This window comes from Brachyistius frenatus, unplaced genomic scaffold (genome assembly GCF_029030835.1).
Source record: "Brachyistius frenatus isolate BFR_SWC_R1_liver_20210118 unplaced genomic scaffold, ASM2903083v1 Contig_4, whole genome shotgun sequence".
NCBI classification, from domain to species: domain Eukaryota; kingdom Metazoa; phylum Chordata; class Actinopteri; family Embiotocidae; genus Brachyistius; species Brachyistius frenatus.
Window position 1 is genome coordinate 9,927,519 of NW_027210603.1, and position 23,741 is coordinate 9,951,259.

Consider the following 23,741-nt stretch of genomic DNA (forward strand, 5'->3'; position numbering starts at 1 on the left):
CATTTATTTTCCAAAAGGTCAAAAGTCAGCTTCACTGTGACATCATAATGTTCTGCAAAAACTATTTTTGGCTGTTATTCAATGCCATAACTATGGAGTAGAATTAGAGATGGTGACCACATTTCATATTTGGTCAGATACCGAATTGGTAACACTACTTTTGTGTGTCCACCTTGAAACTGTGCTAATTCCAAAAATGTTCAAAGACCAATGTTTTCTTATTGGGGATTATTTTACACTTACACACATTTGAATGCTGACATGTTTGTGCCAAATAATAGTTTTTTGCGTTTTCTTAAATTTTTCACCTGCATCATATTATAGTCTTTTATCTACAATGATCAACTCATCACAAGACATTTATGTGTATCTTTACGATTTATGATTGTTTTTAATTAAATTATTGAAGTGTTTCTGGGATTGTAATCAGTGTTGAGGTTGTCTGTCAGTGTTTGGGCTGTTCCCTCTTGGATGTGAATCCGACATCTCAGGATCTGGGTGCAGGTCTTGAGGTGCTGCTGCAGGAGGGTACAGTCTGCGAGCTCCTGGTTATTTTTTGACATGAATCGTTCTCCTGATACAGCTTTCACTGAGTGAGCAATCCCATCACATGTATCTTTTATTTTTTTTTTAATGATTTTACATCCATGTTACGCTATTAAATATGGGAGCGCTTTTTCTGTTAATTTCCTGCAGTGGCATTTCCTCTTCAAAATTGAGGTTTTTCTTCGGTCCGCTGCTCCACCGTCTTTCAGAAGTATTTACGTTTCTCTCAACTTCTATCCTCTCCCTCATTGTCTGTGACACTGTGCACATTGCACTGCAGTCTCATGTCCTTTTATGGGCATTGGCAGGGCGTTTACCTAGGACCGTGAGATTCATCAGTCTGAGAACAGAGTTGCGAACAAATCCGGGGTTTAAGAACATGTAAATCTGTCGTAGACTTTTTCTTAGGACATTTCTTAAGAACAAATTTAAGAAAAATCTTAAGAAGATATTGGTGAATGAGGCCCAATGTTTCTCCCTGTAAAATTGCAAAGCATTTTGAGGATTCCCCCCCCCTCTTATCTGAGAGGGCAAGTGGGCTCTTATCTGAGGTGCCGTTAATTGGTGATTTCTAAGGCCCATAACTCTCATGATCTTCATATCTGCAGGGGAGGGAACACTAATGTTCCTTACCTGTGGCGGTCATGAGAGCCAGTTTCATCAAGGTGTTTGAAACTTTCCTCAAGTGCAGTCTCAAAAACCATTAAAGTTCTTGAAATTTTCCAGACGGACTGAGCTTCATGGCTTTTAGTACTGATGGACTGTCATTTCCTTTTACTTGAGTGGTTCTTGCCATAGTATGAATTATTATTGTATGTATGCCGATTCTACCTCTCTACAACACAACTGATGGTATCAAACACTTCAGGAAGGCAAGAAATTCCACCAGTTCATGTTTGACAAAGCTTAGCTGTTAGCTAAAAAACATTCCAGGTGACAACATCATTAGGCTTGTTCAGATATTGCCAACAGTGTGCAAAGCTGCCACGGTAGCAAACAGTAGCTACTTTGAGAAATCTAAAATATCAAACAGATTTTGCTTTGTTTACCCATTTTTCCTCACTATGTAATTCCAAATATGTTATTTCATAGTTTTATAATCTTCATTTTAGTTATACAAATAGTACTAATACAGAGAAACCTTTGAAAAAGGTTTTAGAGCCCAACTGGTAAAATATTTCAGGGGTGTATATTGATAGCTCTCAAAATTCTTACATACATTTTTTTTAAATTATCTCATCAAACACGTTTGGCACTTCTGACAATGATATGTAGGCTACTGGAGGCACTGACATCCATGCACTAAAACAGTAAATTTCACTGGGAATTAAAAACAAATTATAAATGATGTATTATTTAAAAAAAAAAAAAGGGGGGAAAGAATATCTATTTACCCCATGCAACTTTGTCTGCACTATATCCTGTAAAAAAAAATATACATTTTCATATCGGACAATGTAAATGCCAATATCAACGTATCTGTGAAAACCCCATTTTGGCCAATAAAATATATAAAAATATTGGCCAGCCAGAATAGTGGTCAGGCTGTAGTTGGTTTGTCCAAACCATTGGCTGGCACTAAATTCTCACTCAAAAACACCCAATAAAGCTGCAATCTGTTTCAGCAGAAGCTTGGTGGATTTCGATCAGCTCTGTGTTTATTGGATCCAATTCAAATGTAATACTAACCGTTGTCCAGGTCTTTCTCCACCTCTCCCAGCTCACGGTCATTCGAAAGCTAACTCCCCGATCAAGAAAGGCTCCATGATGCCGCTCACTGCGCCACTTGGACAAGCATGGAAACTCAATAAGGAAGTGGGAAGGGCAAAAAAAAAAAAATTACTTGACTTCCTGATAATATATTAATGTTATCATCTGGCTTTAAGTCCCATACTTTTAGACAATGATTCAGCTGTATGCTGCAGCCTGTGTGAATACTGGAGAGCTCATTATCCACAGCAGTCAGAACAGCAGTCACATCTAATCTTCTGCTGTAGGCTGAGACCTAATCTGAACCTTGTGTCATTAAATAATTATCGGTTTCCATAATTCACTGAAACTGCTCAAACATACATTGTGTATCCTTCTACATAGTCATTCTATGTCAAAGGGTACATTTTCAGGCTGGCAGAGATGTGAAACATGACACAATTGTTTCTGATATTCAAATTAATTGTGATGATGAATCATTGGTTTGCATTCAGAATAATAAGTGCACTGTTTTAAGGGGTCACAAGGCCAAAAATGTATCGGAGCACTGATTTGAGGCTTAGAGTCACATTCACTGCATGTTTGATGCAAAGGAGTATCTGCATAAATGCCTACAGGTTTAAATTTTTGTATTAGCATTGAAAGATACAGTTCAAATAATGTCATCTTCTCTCATCAACAAAAGAAAACAACCTGGTAAGACCCTGACGTGTAGTTCTAAGCTTCTGGGCGGACTGGGGTCTTTTTGGGGATGCTGGTCAAGGGTTAGTTTTGCAAAATTGCAACCTTACAAGACCCTGTTAACTCAGAAAAATGGAAGTAGTCTCTGAGTCTCAAAACTGAAGCTGCTGTAGAAGTGCCTTAAAGTGCAATACTACGGTGGCGCCACTAGGGTCTGGCTCCAAAACTCCTGTGGCTCGCTTGACTCCCATTTAAAATGTTTCAACTTCTCTCATGCAATAAAAAGTCAATACCAGTTTTCCACAAATTATTATGGTGTCATTAGCTAAATTCACTCTGGATCAGTGTTCTATTGGTCTGACTGAGAATTCCATAAATAATTTGATATTGGGTCTCAAGGAGAGATATGTGAAGGGGTGTTTTGATTTGATTGACACGCCTGGGGTACAGTTACTTTGCCAAAATATGTGGGCGGGTACAGTGTCTTCAGCTTCTACATCAGATCCAGCCCTTGCTTCTCCTCAGTTTGTCCAAATATGGTCACTATTGGCTCCAAAAGCTCAAGATGCCACCATGCCTTTTTCCTTCGCAGCTTTGCAGAATAATCAAATTGGTCGAGGTGATGGGTCAAAATAATATTTTATTTGACCAAAACATGCCATTTTGGAACATTTTAGTGAAGACAAATAATTATAAAAAGGCCCATGACTTAAAATTAGGTGGTATATACCTTCACAATCTATATAATAAATATATACACGCACATACATTCTTCCCTCCAACCACACACTAAACTGGACATAGACCACCAGAATTTATCTTGCACTTGAAGCTCTACGCACCTTCACTGTAATTGTTCGATGAGCTGCTCTATAGTCTATCTCATGTCTTTCTTTTGTTGTTTTTTTAAAGAAGCTTCTTCAAATACTTTACAATCAAAACAGGTTGAATGTTTTCAATATGATTGGACCCAGACCTTTAAAGAAAAACATGTTTTTTAAACAAATAAATCATGCTTCACTTTTAGATTACAGATTTCTGTAAGGAAAATCCACAAGTTATATTTATTTTCAATTTGATGAAAGCATCAACATATAAAAAGACTCCTTTACCAAATATGCACTTACTGATACCAGATACAAGTGAATCAGACTGACTGTGGTTGCAATTTAAGCTGTGAAAAATAAATGAGCGGCTTTAAAAAGCCATGCACAAGAGGCTTTAATGGTTGTCTTAATGGAGTAACTGAGACTTCAGTTGTGTCATTTTCAAAGAGCTCTAACATGAAACCAAATGATTACACCGCTGGATGGGTACATAGTCCTAACATCACTGGGCAAAGAAATAAATAAAGGAACAAATAAAAACAAGTTGACAGAAGTTAATGAACGCATTTTTCCAGGCAATTGCTCAACATAAATCAGGCTCTATATCCTATTACCACCTAAATAGCTTCTGAAGACACGTCTCACTTCAAATCATTCTTCTGTGTGCCGCCATGCCGTGACAGCCAGTTCAAATTAATGTTTTGTCTGCTTGTGGTATTGCCTTTCTAAAGAGTTAAAGCAGCATCAACTTGTTTCTGACTAATTGGCTGCAAACAGGCTAGTGGATAAGTTTCTCGTCAAACGTGTTGTCTTTCTTGCCGTCATACAGAGAGCAGTGTCCTGCAGAGCCCTGTCTTCACCAAGCAGCCTGGCAGCATTGTGTATCCTGTGGAGACTCTGGAGAAAAATAGGGAGGTGGTGTTCAGCTGTGAAGCCCAGGGAAGCCCGCCTCCCATCTACCGGTGAGTTTGTGACTGCATTTATTTTCCTCTGCACATTGTTCCTCCCCATCAATACTGTTTGCTTTTATAACGCTGACAGTCTGACATTTTTCAGTTTTTGACAACATATCACTTGTTTTGTCTGTTATGTTATCTTCAGCAGTCCCTTTTCACATTTTTGCAGTTCTGAATGCCAATAATCAGGTAATGTTGAAAAAATTTAAACAGAGATAAGTCTTGTAGAGCACTTGCAGTTTTTTCCAACTCAACTTATCTGTGATTCCATATACTGAAAGACAGATCACTACCTGTTAACTCCCATTTACTCTTACTGCTTGACTAACATGTTCAAAATTGCTCCCTGTCTCATTTGAGCCAAAGCTCAGTCTGGTGATATTCAATACTTGTTCTTACTGTCAACACATTCTGAGACAATATCAATATAATACTAACAAAGAACTGATCCTACTGTTATTAGCTATTGTTAGTAGGTTAGTCTGTATACAAAGCCTTATGTATCTTAGTCCTGTGTCTTTGAGCTCCGTAGTTAATCAAAATTAATGAATTAATATTAAAAACACACCACTGAGCCACACTGCTGCATTATGTGACATGTTCCTTCATTATAACGAACATTTAGTTTCTTTCGAGTTAATTCTACAAAGCCATAGTGCTGTTTGGAATATGTTCAAGTGCACGGAATGTTTTCCAATCCGCAGCTACAGCGGTCTACAAAACCCTTTAGAATGTTTAGATAGAGATAGATAGATATATACTTTATTAAACCCTCAGAGGGAAATTTTTACATTCCCCACTCATTCATACACTCACACACCAATGGGGATAGCGCTGCCATGAAAGGTGCTCCCCTGCCATCCGGAATAACGACACTTACCTAAGGACACTTAGGTATGTGGACCAGGAGGAACCAGGAATGGAACTACCAACCTTATGATTCGTGGGCAATGCACTTTTTCATCTGAGCCACAGCCGCCCTATAGTCTATAACAAATACTGTATGTACAGTACACCTGTCTGAGTAACATTTTCTGAAACCTACAGCTGCCCAGTTGTTTAGGGAATGATGATTACCCTTTTCTTTATAAATGATAAAGAATAATAAAATACAGATAAAGCAGGGAACACATAATGCACTGAGTGAGACATTTTTTAATGAGGAATTTCTGTTATGTCAACAAGTCATCCAACATTTATGCCATTTATGGTCGTTTCTACCCTCAAATAAGATCCATAGGAGTGCTTTCTGAATTAGCACCCCTGGTAACTTTTAGGAACAAAAAACACAAGGGTTAGGGAGAGAAATTGGTGTGGGTTAAAATTATCATTTAAAACATGTTGTGCGTTAAAGTTACTACTTCCTTGAAGTTATGCAACCTTCATTGTCACGGCAACACTATATGCAGTTTTTAACATGAATACTTTCCCAAATCGTAAGCGGAAACGGGAAGTGAACCGTGTTCTCTTGCACACTAGTCCACTGTTGTATGCAACCATCCACCAAAACCAACTCTCCAAACAAGGAGGACTCATAGACATCATCTGAATTGCGTCAATTCTATAGGACACCAGATTGTCGTTGTTTATATACCTGGTAGAGCTCACTTCACTTTAAAACGTAGCTGTGGTTTGTTATAAGCTATTTGAACATAAGACCTACGGGGTCGCTTTTTGTCAGAGTAGAAACTCGTCTAATGAAGATAAACATTCATATGATGACAACTCATTAAAAGGCTAACATCGGATCTTGCCTCAAATGGTATTTTTCTTACTTACTGTTAGTGTCAAATATTAATTGGGTTATCTGTATTCATGGGTACAGTTTACACAATAACTGATAGTAGCTAACACTATAATACTGCCAGCTGATTTTGCAAAGTCACTCAAATAAGAACAAATTTAGAACAATTTATTTATCAGGTTTAGCCAGCATCTCAGTCACTGACTCCAATGCAATAATACACTCCCTATAAATCCCTATAAAAGCTAAAAGGAACAGTAGTCACAAAGACAGATGTCTGAACGACATGGTTGTTATGTTTGTAGAAGACGCATGCTGTCCTCTGCTAATGCGTTTATGCAGTGTTGAGTAGACATGGACATTATCAGTTTAGTTTAATGAGTAATAAGTCTGTGATTCAATTACGTTTAAAAAAAAAAAAGTAATTAAAATGATATGCTGGTTCTCAAAATGTTCACATTTGAAATGCATCTCGCATCTGTGGTGTCAATTCAGGATTTAAGCTCATAAAATCTGTCATTTTGAAGAGAGATTATTATTTTTTTTTTATCTTATTGTTATTTTATTTATTTGACGTAAGAATATAAATGGAAACTAGAATAGGTCGAAGGTTTGTCATCAAGGTTCACATTATGTTTGAGTTTAATCAATGAAATTCTCGATAGTGTAGTAAAAATACAAAGTTATCCAGAATTATGGATTTGCAGCTTCCTCTTGTGTTCACTGACAGTGAATTAGATTCGGTTCTCATGGGCTCAGAAAGTGTTTGGAGCTTCTTCGAATGTGTTCTACGTTACTGCAGTTTGAACAGTCACAGAGCAGAGAAAGTGTCCATGTCCTGAATTATCCTGCTGGGTATTGTAACTGCGTCCTCAGATTCAGGCTGAATGAAACCGCTCCAGGATTTGTCTCCCGATGCAGCAGCAAGAGAGTCTTGGCTCTGTTGTTTCTAGCTTTAGGAAAGACTTACTCATCCTCGCAAATCAAGCCTGAGCTGATCAGGATCATAGGAATGTGTTACATGAATTCTATTTTGTGTTGGATTTTCCCTTCAACCCCCTGCTTCTGGAAACATGTGTAATCTATCTGTGGCCTTAGAATACGTGTTATACTCTGCATGCACCCACCTCAAACATCTTTTCCCTGCTGCAGAGTTCAAAGATCAGCTGTTTTTCAACCCTTTTATTTCCTCCTCGCATGGACCATTAGGTTATTGAAAGGGTGTTGTGTTGTGTTGTGTTGTGTTGCAGCATCTCTGGCAATTAGAAGTTCAAATCAATCATGTTTGCTCACTGAAATTACTGGGGTGAGATTTGGACGGATTGGTACATTTAATACTTGGGACTGGGCCAGTTTAAAGGATGACCTAATCAGCTGTTTCCTCTCAAGGTCGCTGTCAGAGCAGCTGCCGCCTCCCAAAGAGCTAAATCATGCTCAAAGGTCGTTAATTGCATGTCACACAGAGGTAAACTGTGAAAGTTTGAAGCTTTCTATGCGAGAAGAAGAAAAAACAAGATTTAAAAAAAATTACAAAATAATATTGTTTTATAAATATCCAATTCGAGGGCCTCAAGTGAATGGTCAAATACATTTTGGAAAATGGAAAGTTGGATGGAAATATTTACTCCACTCTCATCTTCCTGTTTAAAATAAGGCCACAAATATGACAGAGCTCAGAACATAACTGGAAATATCAGCAAATCCATAACGGAGTATACTTTACCAAACAGCTGAATCTTTATTAGTTTTCCGACAGGTTAGACACATAAAAATGCTGCATCTCTAATGCACAAACTACAAAAGAAGTACACAACAAAACGTAAGAGCTACACATATTTACTTCTAAGTTCCCTTCTCCCTTCTCCTTACTTTTACATATTACCAAGCTAATGTCCAGCTTTATAAATGGAAGTGTATACATCCTTACATAGCGTTGAGAACTTACTTGAGTACTGTGTTAGAAATGCTTAGCTGTAAAGGTCCAATATTTTACATTTTTCCAGTGTTTTATTTGCATTATTTGTCTTGATAGCCAAAAGAAAGTCAGTACCAAAAACCATCTCAATACACTGCAGTTGTACATCTTAAGTTTATCTTCCGATCTCTACCAAGAATAGACAAATACATATATATATATATATATATATATATATATATATACACACACACACACACACACACACACACACACACACACACACACACACACACACACACACACACACACACACACACACACACACACACACACACACACACACACACATATATTTATGTGTGCATGCCAGTGGCCTGAACATCAACCAGCCTCTTTAGCAACCAACAAAAACATGTGGTGAGGCTTGGGAAAAGATGACGGTTTAGGTTAAAATAAGTCATTTTATGAAAGTATTTAGAATAAATCCACATTGCTTTCTGACAACCTCAACCCCTGGACTCCTGGGAGAAAGTCCTGGGTTTGATCTATTCTACCATCACGTCATCATGGGATCTCTGTCACATGACATCCTTCATTGAACCTGGCCATACATACATGTACTTTTAACAGCGACAGGCGATGCAAAAAGTGACTGGCACGGTATATTGCAGTGGACGGATGGGTGTATTACATGTTTTAGCGTAATACTGTGCTTAAATAGCTTTGCGATGCTCATCAGCCCTGTCCCTCAGTCATCTTTTAGCTTGACCTATGTACAAACAGCCACAGGGGAATCAAATCCATAAACAACATGGTTTATAAATACAGTTCACAAGTCCCAGAATTGAAGGAGCTGTCCTGTTGAGAGCAGCCTCAGAACACCAGTTGATTTACCAGTTCGGAAGCTGATTTGAATCTTTATCGTTCCATCACTCATGCATGACGAGCGCATACTTTTTTTCCCCTCCTCTTCTTCCTTTTGACTGAGTTTTTTTTTATAATGCACTTCTACATATTAAATGTCTCTTATTTGGATTTAGAATCAAACTGAAAAACAATAATTATCTGAGGTGTTGCGTTCAAGTAGTGTTTTTTTTTAATTTTTTTAAATACTCTTAAGCACTAGGCTTAAGAAAAGGAACAGATCGCGTAACATTCACAGCCTCATAAGCCAGATGGTGTGGTATTATGCCATTGTGTACACGGCCTGTTGTTACATGATTGGATAAAGCATGTGCCTAACAAATGGAGCTGCTGTTATGGCCTGCTTGCTATCATAAATCATTGTAAATAGAATTATTAAATAATCTAGTTTAATTGACTTTGGTGGAATCTGTTGCTCTACCTCAAACGGTGGGTATGCAGCAACACTATCTTGCGATTCAAAGTTCTCAAAATGCTTAATTCTGATTACTGCACTCAATTTATCTGGTGTTCAGTGTGCTCAAATTTCACGTATGTTAAATATCTGTCACTTGGCCGCTTTAAGTTGTTATCTAATTGGCTTAAAGTGACAAGGGTTGTCATAGGCCATATAATTCGTCACAAAAGAAAAATGGCAGCTTTGGGTGAGCAATTATCTTTAACTACCAGCACATTTAACCACCACACACATCCACAATATGGTACATTTAGGGATTCACAAACTATCTGCCTCCAACTGGGTAAATTCTTCCTTTTTTAGCATGGGACATGATTGCTCACTAAGATACATCAAAACATTTTCCAGGGTTCAATTAGCTATCCAGTCTAATGTGTGTCAAAAGACCCAGAGAAAGCACTGAATTGACAACTGGCAAAACAAAATCTTTTGCAACATTTGGTTTTCAAGCTGTCACCGATTAAACCATTTCACCGTGCATACAATGCCGACTCTCCGAGCAATTACGGCTGTGAAAAGGCTGCTTTCATATTTGATGGGAGGCCTTTTCAGAAACATAGGAAGCCACTATCTGAGTGCGGTGCTGAGGTTTTTTGAGCTGCACTTCCTCCTCCCCCCTCTGTCCACTTTTCGCTGGTGTTCAAGTCGAAGGTGCGACTCGGCTGAGATATTTATGTTGATTTTTGTTTGTTCCACTTGTGCTGCAAATTAATCACTGCTATACTCCTGTGAGAATTCAGCCACCCCGCCCTCCCCCACCTCGGGCTCTTCGCTATTGTGTGTAGTAATAAGGCTCTGGAGAGTGTGCACTTACTTACGACTGAACTGGAGAAGGGCCATGAAAGACCATTGTACTACAAATTTTGTCTATTAAAAGAAAAAAACAACCCTGGAGGGGTGCTTTGAGAGTGCAACACTACCCCGGCCCACAGATATGCTACTATTTGTGAGACATATCAGTGAGGGTAGGTTGGTAAGCAAAACAGTCTGACATAGTTTTTTATGTAATCAGCTCCTACTTGTATGACAATCCTGCACCTACACTGCAGGAGTCAGTGCCCATAGGACTAAACATAGTAAATGTTCCGCAACATAATAAACAAACGAGTCTATTCTATGTTGGCATATTATACTATAGAAGATGTAATATTACAAACATATACCATAACAATAATGAAACAGCGCTGTCAGCGTTTTCTCTGAAAGGTTATTTTTCCTCAAAGGCACCAAATTGGCATTACAAGGAGAGTTAAGATAGCAGTGCACCAAACAGCTTTGCTCAACTTATGTCTACAGTACAAAAAGGCTTTCGCAAAGCCCCTTTCTTCACATCAAAGCTGCTTTATTTTCTAAATGAAACAATAGGGTTTTTTCCCCACCTGAACCTGAAATCATCCAGACAAAAGAAAAAAAAAAATTCAAAGGAGAAGGACATTTTTAACTTCCTAAAATAAATAATCAGCCACAGAATTACCCTGGGCTCTAATCAAATCTAGATTGTCCATTTTACAATACAATATAAAATGCTATTTTTATGCTTGTTTATCTGTGCAAAGGCTTTTATTGCTTCAATGGTCATACATCATTGATAACAACAACAGCGTGTGAGTTCTTTTTTTTTTTTTCTAAAGTAAATTATGGCTGGAAATGACTGATTTTCCTCCCACCTGTGTTTCTTTTTTATAAGGTACATCTGTGTGGAGAGATTGGAGAGTGTGTTGCCATTTTAAGTGAATTATACCCTCTGTTGATCACCCCCTAACACCAATGATAATCATGTGGACGGGTGTAGAATGCACAAGTGTGGAGGCGAGCTTGCAGGCATTTGTTTTAATTGTCGCACTATAATGATTAAACAGGACTTTTATGCAGTTTGACTGGGGTCTGGCAAGATGGATGGCCTGCAATGCTATCTATTTTCAGAGAGTCAAGTCCTTGGCACCACAGTGGTTCATTGCTGCTTAGATTAACACTAAACTGGAGGGCATGGTTTCTGGGCCCTCTCCTCCAGAAAAACAATTAAGTGTACAAATCACGTTCTCCTTGTAGTCTGGATTACTTCCATTGCCTCAGTCTACACAGAATAGTGCTTAATTTGTCAATTTACATGTTCATTTTTCTCCTTTTTTGTTTAGGTGGAAACTGAATAGCACGGAAATCAGTCCCAAATCTGGATCTCACTACAGCCTTTCTGGAGGCAACCTCAGAATCAGCCATCTGAACAAAGACCAAGATGCTGGAACGTATCAGTGCCTCGCCTCCAACTCTTTCGGGACCATCGTTAGCCGAGAGGCCAGTCTAACCTTTGCATGTGAGTGTTTTTTTCTGTCTTTCTCTGAGCAAACTAAGCTTCATCTGGAAAAAAAAAAAAAAAAAAAAAAAGACAGCAGTTGCAACTGAGGATAACATTGTGAGTTGTGCTTGATGACATGATCAACAGGGGGAAACATCTCTCTGGGGATCTATTAGCTCCCTGTGTGTGCTGACTGGAGATTACACTAGTAATAGCTGCAGATCAAACATCAGCCTGCAAAAAACAATGTAGGGTAACCAGATTCCAACAAACCAATGTGGGGCAAAGAGTAGGTTTTTGTGGGACAATGTGAGAGATAGTCTAAAATGTGTATGTCTATCCAACTTAGAACATGGTTTAGACACACAATATACTATGCAGATTAATGGTTAGGCCTTTAACATGCTACAAAAATATATTTAATTTGATTTCGGTCTGACATAGTTTTAGGTTACCACCACAATCTGTTTACCTGTATGACTCAAAGTGCTGCAAAGTGTGGTAAACACTAGTTATTTTCAACTATTGTTTCTTTATCTGTCTGGCAATCATCTTTGGGTTTCAGATGGAATGTCTTTGTTGTATCTTCCAATCAGATTTTAGAAAAGCATCTGTCCTGCAGTGCTGTTTTTTTTTGAAAACTTGAGCCATTCAAAATGAATGGTACACTACATTTTAGGGGTACGTGACAAGGGACAAAAATGCAACGTGATGCTGTGTTTTATTAAATAACAAATGTATACATTCAACTGAATCTCCAACTCCCCTTGGCTTTATGGAGCTGTATAGTCTGTATATTGAGCTTGAATTCATTGGTGGAGCCCAAACCAGAGCTAAAAGAAGACTGAATATTGGACTTGCATTTACCATTTGGCCAGAAACACCACAACAAAGTAACACTGCAGTAAGAGTAAAGACGTCATTGTTTGTTAATGATCACCATATAAAATTCAGTTAAATTTATTTATTGATTATAAAGTGCATTGCAACTTAATAATAAGGTAGTGATACCTCACCTATTATTAGATTTAATAAGAGCAAAATGTACTTACGTGTTTTTCTAGTAAAAATTGTCAGCACATTATCACGACTAAGCGTTTAATACACCCATAAATCCACTGGGGATACGGTGAACCTTACTTCCCATGCCAATGCGAGGCAAAACATGACACTGACACAATATGCTGTAGTGGACTGATGGATGTACTCGATGATTTGGCATGATATTAGGTTGAAATATTTATTAGGTAGAATAGTAACTTTAAGAGTGTTAGATTATATTAGCTAGTAGTTGTCACTGTTCCAAATAGAGACAGTTTTTATATACTGTTTGGTAATTTGAATTATAAATGCATTGTTTTTTGAGCTGTAAAATCTGTAAACTGTAAAAAGTTAAATAGAGTAACGGAGTAGAGGAATAAAATGGTATAATAGAAAGCTTAGGTAAAGTTGCATTTTCCTGCACATTCTGTGCATATGTATTTGAATTATGTATCAACTAACACATTTGGCACAGGTTTCTTGGTGATATTTATTTGCAAGGTATTCATTCGATAAGTGGTGCTTACCACCACCCCACCCAGCCACCCACCCACCCCTGAAAAAAATAAGAAATAAAAATGTCACAAAAAAAAAAGTCAGTACCGGCCGTGTTGCAGATTCATGCTTTGTTAATGAGTCATTTATATGGATTTCTGACCAGAAAAAATATAGATTGTTTGACAGATTTTGATGAGTCTAGCTGACAGCCTCTGGACTTCATATTCCTAAAGCTGCAGAGAGTCAATAAGTGCATACTGTATGTGCTAGTTATTGGACAGGCGTAAATGATGACATTAACAGCAAGTGAGTGATCGCGTCCTCAGATTAGATTTTTAGGTTTAGCGTTTGGGGACAAGGCCACCAATATGTCTCAGGCCATTTGTCTGGTCTCCTGGACCAGTAGGAAGTCAATCCACGATTTGATTCTGCTGGTGGATTTCCACTATGATAGGATGACAGTTCCATCAATTGTTGGGCTCTGACCTTACCAGCCTTCAGTTGTTGTCATAAAGGCATGTCGTGCATGTGTGACCAAGTGTCATCTATCTTCTTTATTACTCGTGGTATAGCTTAATTAACTCCACAGCATGATTGAATGGTGAAGGTTCAAGCGAATAATTTAAAGGGCAACTGGTATTACTGGAGAGTGTCATGTAATTCTTTATATAATATATATATATATATATATATATATATATATATAGAGAGAGAGAGAGAGAGAGAGAGAGAGAGAGAGAGAGAGAGAGAGAGAGAGAGAGAGAGACATCCTGCTGCTGCGACCCAGACTTCCAGTCAAACATACACCAGGCGCACTTTAGGTGTAAGAGGTGGTGTTTCAGCATCAGTTCTTTTTCTCTCTGGAAAAGATCATGACCTTTTGCTGGTAATTAGTTTTGCACATACTTTGACTGTGATTTTGACACAAAATTGAGTTTGAACCTGCTCACACCTCTAATCAACCCCGTGGTAATTACAGCTGTCAGAGCCAACATGGGAATAATCATTTGTAACCATAAAAAAGGCGCATCTGTTACACCTGAAAGGTCAAAAGTTAAGAGCTTTAAAGATGGTCAGATCTTTAATTTAATCCTACACCGTCATGAGAGAATGTACTTCCTGTAATTGATTTTTTTTTTTTTTTCCTTGGGGTGTGGCATGATGCAGGGAGTGAGCATCTGAGAGCACATATCACTGAGAAGGAGCGTGTCTTGTTATTCTTTTGTGTCACAGACCTCCAATGTTGTCCAGAAACTGCAATGTATTAAAAATACATCATCAAGCCACACTATTGCGCTGCCTTAAACACCATCCTGTTGCTGATAATACTCATTAGTGTATGGAATGTGTATCGATTCACAGCTGAAAATATTCCACAACGAATGCCCTTTTTACTATCGTTTGAGTAAGATTTACGTTTACATGCACATTGGTTTTCCGGTTTGTGCCTTGTTTTGCTCTTGATCAAGGTGTTTACATGGAACATAAGAAACCTGGTTATTCATATCCTAGTATGCAATATTATAATAATATGACAATATAGTATTTTGCTGTGATATTAGATTGAAACCCATTTTTTAACCAGTCCTACAGTGATTTGTTGCAGGAATGGGGAGTCATTCCTTAATAATACAGGTAGGTAGTGTGTGATCTTTGTGATACATACATCATTCTGCTGTCACCTTCGATAAACAGCCACCTGACCACATGGCAAATGTTTATCTGAGCTTGCAGAGACAAGCAAAATCTGAACAGATTTGTAGTCTGGCCCAGGATTGAATTTGATGCCTCAAACCGTACTGCCGCCACAAATGACTGTTCTTCTGGACTGAGAGATTCTAATCGAGCACTCTTTCAGTTTCAGTCAGTCCTGCACATCGTAAAACGTAAAGCTTTGCTTAGAGGCTGCCACACATGTAATTTTTAACCACACAATATGTTTTGAAAAAGTCAAAAACCTGCCCTACAATCAAGTAAAAGCACAACATTTTTGTTTTAAAGGTGTTTTTTTTTTTTATGTTGTGGCACAGTGACGGTGGAGGAGCTGCTTCTTATATCTGCAGTGACTCTGCCAGCTATTATTTTCCTCCATGCACCAGAATGAGTCAATCTCAGCTATCTTAAAGATGGACCCCTTGAATCTAATGTTCCTCACTTCATGATTGGCAGGCGGTATCAGAAATCAGACCAAATCACTGCAGCACTGACCAGGAAGACACTTCTTACTGTTACAATTTTGGTTTTAGGGGTCAGGAATTCACATGGTGCTATGCCACAGTATGTGGGCAGGATTTTCGGCAGATTTATATAACTGATGGAGGAATATATATATGTATATATATATATATATATATACATTTATTATTATGAATAGTGACTTTTAAATATGTGCGATATTTCTCATCACATGTATTTGGCTCTCCACCCCACAATCAAATTAAATATATAAGAATACTATACTCAAAGTGTACAATTTGGCTACAATAGACTCCCATTCAAAAAACAACTTCTCTCATGCAATGCAAAGTCAATACACTTTTCACACATTATGGTGTCAGTAGCTAAATTTACTCCTTCTGATCACTGTTCTTGTGGTCTTCTGAAAACATTTGCATGATTAATTAGATATTAGACCTCAAAGGGAGGGAGGTTTGGGGGCATGCCTGGTTTGATTGACATGTCTGGGGTGCATTCATAAAGGTGGGCATACAGTATTTAGTTTCTCAGTCAGATCCACTCCTCACTCCTGAAATGTACTATACACACAACACAGGCAAAACATTTAACTGAAGTCTACTTTTGTATGTTTTCTATAGCTTTTACTACTCACTCTTTTTCAGAGAAGCAGAATAGAAACATGTTAACAGTTAGCCTAGTATGATCAAGAGCAATGTTTTTTGAGGAAGTGTGCTTAGGCAGCTGAATGCCTAAATCTGAAACTAGCAGCACCCAACAACATTGGAGCAGCAGCCCTATTGTGTGTCTGAGAACAGTTCTACCTTCCAGTGTTGGTGCCAGTCGGCACTCGAGAAAACCATTTGCTCAGTCTGCTTCCTCAGTTTGGACAATGAAACAAACCTCATTACATTTATTATATGTGTTTTCCCTGCTGTCCTTTGCTGTAGCTTTCAGTGGAAGAGACCAAACAAATCTCTTACCAACATAGACATTTTTTTTATATAATACAAATAAATGAAATGAGCAGCATTACTGACATAAAGGTGAACTAATATCATACTCACCAATTGAGTTGCAAATATTTACAAGCTGATAAACTTTGTAAATAATCATTTAATCAATCAAGGGATGTATGTGTTGAGGCTACATGTGATATTTGAGATGTTGATGGAATCTTACATTAAAGGAAAGCACCCAGTTTTTGGTACATGCAGGGGATAACTGATCTGAAATGTTTGGAGAACTTTGCACTTGTTAAAATACATTTTAGCATGTACTCAAGACATGATTATGTTAAGCTGCCAGTGCACAGGCAGGTGATAGCAAACCCCAATAAGCCATGATTTTCTCAAAAACAATCCAATGCATTATCTGCCATATTTCATTGTTTTGACTCAGCGTGAAGGTCAAATGATATTTAATTTGGAATTTGATGTTAAAATTTATTATGAAATCCTAATAGTGAGTCATTGTGAGCACGAACCTCTTGTTTTCAGGAAAGCATGTTGTTCAGTGAGCATGCTCTGCCTTCTAATTCAGTCATTTACCTCTGTGTCTGAGGGATTTCTGCCTTCTTTTTAATTAAATAGGTATCGGTGGTGTCTTAATCTTGTTCCAGGTGAGTAATCTTTCTAAAATGGATTATTAGGGGTTTTGAAATTGGAGTGTATTTTTACTTCAGACCTGTCCTAACTTAAATCACACTTCTTCTTTTTTTTTAATACATTATTCACCATGAATTCATATTTGCTAAACAGTGCTCTCCATCCTCAAACATATTTTTTTGTTTGTATTTAGTTGAACAATAACAAAATACAATGAAACTCTTGTGCAAAATGATATTCCTCAGTTAACATTTGTTAGTCTACAGGCTCAGCGACACCTTCAAGGTTATTCTTTGAAATTGGCGGAACTCCAAATACTTCAGCCTTGCTCTCCGTGTCACAAACTTTTGATGGATGGTGGTACTCCTAGCAAAGCTTGTGGCTGTCTACCTCCCGAGGCAAGGAAAACTGATGGGCAGTGGGCGCTCCCACTCAATACTCACTGCCCTTGATTAGTATGTATATCGATTCTATATCCGTGATTATGTAAAAGATGTACACCCATAATTCATACTGATGAACAGGCTGTATATTCAATATTGGAATCACAGTGTGGGCCTCTTATATGGGTGGCACTGAGAGGGCTGTGCTTTGAATGCAATGACGAGCTCATTCTGTGTTGACGTTTCCACGTGCAGAGATGTCAAAAAGGTCCAGCTTGGGAGCGTATCTTCACTTTCTTAGTGTCTCATCAGTGTCAGACTAGCTCATGCAGTATATTGCTGAGCATATAGGGGTGACAATTCCTGATGTCGCCAGAGTAGACTTTAAAGCCTTAAGGGGAAACATGAATACCTCATTTAAATGCAAATAATTCCTTTGGACTCCTCTCAGCTGTTGTGATAATGTGGAGAGAGCATATTGACTTAGTTAATGAGGTGTAAATAGCTAATGGGTGCACTCTGGCTTTTACTTTTTATCTGCTGTATACTAGCAAGATATCACTCTTGAAACCTGCCAAAACGTGACCAAACATGTTCAGGATTTACTCTTCACTTATTTAACAGTCCAGCCCCAGAAATAGTATTAACCCTCGTGTTGTCCTCGTGTTGTCAAAATGACCCGCAGCTGTGTTCAACCAAGTTCTATTTTATTTCTATATTTTCATATTTTTTTGGAATCATTGGTCATCATTCTTTAAAGAAACCCTCATAGCCTCCTTGTCACCAATGATCCCAAAAAATATGAAAATAAAATAGAACTTGGTTGAACACAGCTGCGGGTCATTTTGATCCAAGGACAAAACGAGGGTTAAGGTATTGACCCTGCTTATTTAAACTACTAACATTCTTGTAGCAAATGAAAGAATACTCACAATCTGCTTGGCCTCGCTTATCTGCTTTACATCACTTTCTAAATTGAAAATTGTTGCTAAAGAAAGAGTCCACCAATTTACACATCCAAATTAGTTTATCAGTCATTATCAGTAGCACTTAGACTGCGGAAATCTATGTCTAAAATATTCCGTTTCAATACAAGCTTTGCCAACTCTGAGAAAATAACCCTGATGACAACATCAGGGTTATGTGGGCAACAAGCCTGCATCACAAAATGAAGGAGGGCCTAATTTGGCAATCATATCAGCCTCAGTTTCAGTTTGTGAGTTGAGTATTTTTGATATTTTATTTATGACAATATCTCCAAACTAGTGAAAAGAACTGCAAAGGTGTCAATAGCTGGCGGCTACAGTGAAATACAAATACATATTAATATTCTGCTATTAGCAACCAATTACAAGTTTAGTGAATGGAAAATGAAAGGAGCTATACACTGTTGGTATCTGGTTTCACTTGTTAATAAATAGCTGCAACCACATAACTGAAGTACTTCATTTAGACTATTTAAATTATACAAATAACTTGGTTATAAGAACGTGGAGTTTGCACATCATTGTTGTCCATTCTTCATGAATGTGTCCAAGGTTTATTTAAGTGCACAATAAATCGACAAAAATCATCTTCCTCCTGCATCTTAATTTCTGTTTAATGTTTAAACAGTGGCCAGTCCAAGTGTTGAGCAAGAAGATCCTTCCAACATGATTTTTTTTCACCCAACACATCCTTACGGAGTAGCAGGTTGTGATGTATCTAACGGTCATGGTTGGATAGGCGTATTGGAATATAATAAGTTGTGCTGGCATTTGGGAAGCTCATATGTCTAGGATGTGATCATCAGCCTAATCTGGATCATTGTTTGTAATGCCAGCCCAGGTTTGCAATAATTGATGCTAATGGATCTAGATGGGGCATCACATTTACTCATTCTTAGGCTATTAATCTTTGTTAGCCACTTCCTCTTTGAAGATTACACTGAGGCCTTTGTGTAGAAAACATTAGCACCATTCTGTGATTTTATTTTTTTTAAATCAAATTTTGAAAGGACTTGCGTTTGCTACTGTTCTTTTATGTGACAAATTTAATGGATATGTTATTTTAGATGTTCCTTGCAGGCAAACTCTGCTTTCATGCTTTCTTTTGAACATTTACACAGCTGTATACGCTTAGAAAAAGCATACCTTTGGTCAAGACCACTGCCCCACAAACAGCACAACCAGCCCCCCTGCATCGGCTGTACTGTGTTGTAAAGTATGCTTTTCGATGTTCTCCCAAAGCCAACAACAATGCTTCTTTTGCTCTTTTTTGGCAACAGAGAGTGGATGGTTAGAGGTGGAGGTTGGGTAAAGGGGAAGGCGGGGCTGCTGGATTTTGCCACTATTACAACAGGCTTTCAGCCCGGCCAGGCCATGTCTGTCACTGTGGGCAGGGACAATCAGTGGCTTTAGTGAAGTAGACATCACCACTTCATAAATCTCAGCAGCTTTGATCTCCACCAAAAATAATGCCAAAAAGACTTTTTTTGGGGGGGAATAAATTCAGTACCTCAGATGTCTATTGCTTTTATTGACTTTGTTCTATAGGCCTGTATTTTGGGAAGGCTTGGGTGCTTTTATCTAACCTTCTATCGTGCCTTTAGATGAAAGTAAGTGGTGGGGTTATTCAAAGAAAAGGCTTCTGTTGCCATTTTTGAGTGGCCAAGACCCCTCCACCCCCCCTTCCAAAGAAACTTTGTATTTTTTTCATTAATTCAAGCCATGTTTGATTAAGAAAGGACTGTCTTCGTGTTTGTATCTGTACTGTGCCTCCATGAGTAAAAAAGGGACAAATGCACAGCCTAAATAATTCATTTAACTAAGGGGGCAGAGGTGATAAAAAGTAGAGCAGATGTTTCAGCTACAAGCTTTCATCAGTGATCTCTGATGAGCAACAACAGCCAGAGATAAAGCCTGCTGACAACAGGGAAGTCAATTAGCCTTTCTACAACATTAATCACCTTTGAGTGACAGTTAAGAGATAACCAGGCAGCCAGCGTTCCTTCAAAAGCTACAGAAAAGAAGCAATAAAAATAAATCACCTAATTTAAGCATCGAGGCCAGATTGAAATTCTACATACATCATAAACCTCCAAGAAAGCATCTTCTGTTCAGATCTTCAGACATTTTCTCTCTGTGTTTCCATTTTAAGCACTTGGTCACCTACCTGCCAGTGTTCGGTGACAGCTTTTCACAGCCCCGGATATATAATTTGGAAGTGACAGTGATTTGTGTAAAAATGACTGTAGAAAGGGAGTTTGTCATCCCATCAATTGACCCACTGCATTCACATGCTTAATTATTCTGGTGTGGGGACGACAGGTTGTCTTTTCAGTAAGGACCAGGGACAAACAAGTTCATAAATCAAATGAGTGGATTTAAGGACACACGAGGGCGAAAGATTCAGTCAGACAATAGAGGTTAAATTATTTACAATCCTTTGACTTTAAGGTAATGCACAGCCTTCAGCACATTAAAATACTGTAAAGTGCTTATGGTTAATATTGCTAATCTGGGAAATTAAACTGTGTCTGCACTGGCTCCTGTTTGTGTCCAAATACGCACACACAGTTTGATCCCACAATTTAATCCGCCACTTCCTTTCCCACTTTGACGGCATGTAAATAATCACACTTTTCACAATCCTCCTATGATTTGAATGACTAAATATTGCACAAATAATGAAGGCCTTATTGCAGCAGATACGTGTAGCTCTTTGTAGCATTGATGGTTTACAGCAGGCCTAGTCAGCTCATGACTAGGATACAGCCTTTTTGAATTTGTCTATGGTCTGCAAGATGCTGAAGAGGCTGTACCATAGACATGTAAGAATGTAAGTAGGATCGCACATCTTCAGTCATAGGTGATCTATATGGGTATACTCAGGTAATCTCAGCGACAGGATTGCACATTGACAGGGAGAGTCAGGGAAACCCTGTGGTTGTGTGTGTGTGTGTGTGTTAGCAACTGCATGAGATAATTTTGACTGGAATAGGATTACAACGTTTACAAGGTTAAGAAGTTGGGATGCTGTGTAAAATGTAAATAACAACAGAATACAATGATTTAAAAATCCCATGAAACCTATATTTAATTGCAAATAACAAAGACAGCATGTCAAATGTTGAAACATCTGGTCAAACATCTCACAACTAATTAGGTTAATTGGCAACAGATCAGTAACATTATTGGGTATAAAAATAACATTTCAGAGAGGCAGCATCTCTCAACAGTGAAGCTGATGAGAGGTTCATCACTCTGTGAAAGACTGCATGGGAAAATAGTGCAAAACTTGAAGAATAATGTTCATCAACATACAATTGCAAAGAATTTGGGGATTTCATCATCTACGGTACATAATATAATTAAAAGATTCAGAGAATCCAGAGAAATCTATGTACACGAGGGATAAGGAAGAAAACCATTATTGGATGGCTGTGATCTTGGGGCCCTCGGGTGACACTTCATTAAAAACAAACACAATTTTGTAGTGGAAATCATTGTCTGAGCTAAGGAAAACTTCTAAAAAAAAAACATTGTCTGTGAACACAGTTCATCACTGCATTCACAAATGCAGGTTAAAACTCTACTCTGCAAAGAACAAACCAAATATAAAAAATGATCCAGAAACGCCACCACTTTCTCTGGGCCTGAGGGAATTTAAGATGGACTGAGGCGAAGTGGAAAGCTGTCCTCTGGTCTGACAAATCAAAATTTTAGATTATTTTTGGAAATCATGGATGCCGCATCCTCCAGGTTAAAGAGCTTAGGGGGGCTAAGAGGGGCTTATGGAGTCATTGTACGGGGGAGCACATGACTGGGGTGAAAACTGTGGAGTGAAGTTGTAAAGTTGAATAAATCTGCTTCATGCAGAAACAAGAAACCAACAAGAGTGTTTTTTAGACTTCCAGTGCTGCCAAGATTCAGGATTCAGACAGCAACATGAAATACAAAATACAGTGGAGAGATTTCTGACAGGTAAGAAAGGAAAAAACAGACGGTGCATATCAAGCAAACACATCAGTCAAAACTGAAGCCAAGAAAAGACGAATAAGTCTGTTTTACTGTCAAGTTTGATGTCAATATAACAGAAAAGCTTTATATATTTTCTGTCTAAAAACCTACATATTATAAGGTTAGCTCAGTAAAATCAATTTTACCCGTGATTGTTAATTGTTGAAAGAATTTACATAGGCTTTCAGAAGGAAAGGAGGGGCATGTCGGACAAATTCAGCAGCGTTTCTCTCATTCCTGTGAGCTTATCACTCAAAGTTTGGAGTCGTTCACAGACATGCACCTATGCTCCTCCACCAAACACCAACAGTCCTTGATAAAATAAAACCCACTGCAGCACGGTGACTCAGTTTCTGCTGCAGCCGGTGGGCAACTGGAATGCAAACACTACCAGTTAGGATCAGCTCCTCGGGGCTCTCTCCACCAACACAGCTAGTTGTGCTGTTGCCACCCCGCCAGAGCAAGAGGCAACATGAACCTCAGCCCCACGTTGTTTCACTTCCTCAGCAGTACACTCGTACAAGTGTGTTTTGACAACTTACTTTTAAAATGCGAAGTAATCCATAGTGTCCTCTGTGTGTGTATACACCGGGAAGGAATTTGAGCTGTCCGAGGTGCTTTTCTCAGCTCCTGTACCTGACTGAGCTGAGGTGCAAACACCCTCGAGGTACAGAGGAGGAAAGAAAAGAAAAGCCTTGCTGTATTTTGTTGGTCTTCAGTAACATCACAATACATATCTGCTAACAAACATAACAAACAAAATTGGAAGGTAGGCTTCTCTGGATGTTATAGATGCTGCACCTGTATTGTCAAAAACTAGTAGTAGACCTTAAAATGCAGCACTCTGTTGAAACATTATGAATGACTTAGTTCCAGGTAATTAGTGCATTATGCGTTGTTGTTTTTTCTAGTTTAAGAGTTTTTGCATAGTCTTTACATGAAATAGACACATCCAATTGACCCCGAAGGGCCAAATCTGGC

The 23,741-nt window shown here is 38.3% G+C and overlaps 1 protein-coding gene across 3 annotated transcripts in view; it reads left to right on the plus strand.

Moving 5' to 3' along the window:
• The window catches only part of cntn4 (contactin 4), a 149,850-nt gene that overhangs the window by 46,251 nt on the left and 79,858 nt on the right, over positions 1-23,741 (plus strand). For all 3 annotated transcript variants that reach the window (XM_069714769.1, XM_069714760.1, XM_069714778.1), the window contains exons 3-4: positions 4,594-4,726; positions 11,899-12,074. In XM_069714769.1, the coding sequence (XP_069570870.1) occupies positions 4,594-4,726; positions 11,899-12,074 (309 nt within the window). The remainder of the gene's footprint in view (positions 1-4,593; positions 4,727-11,898; positions 12,075-23,741) is intronic.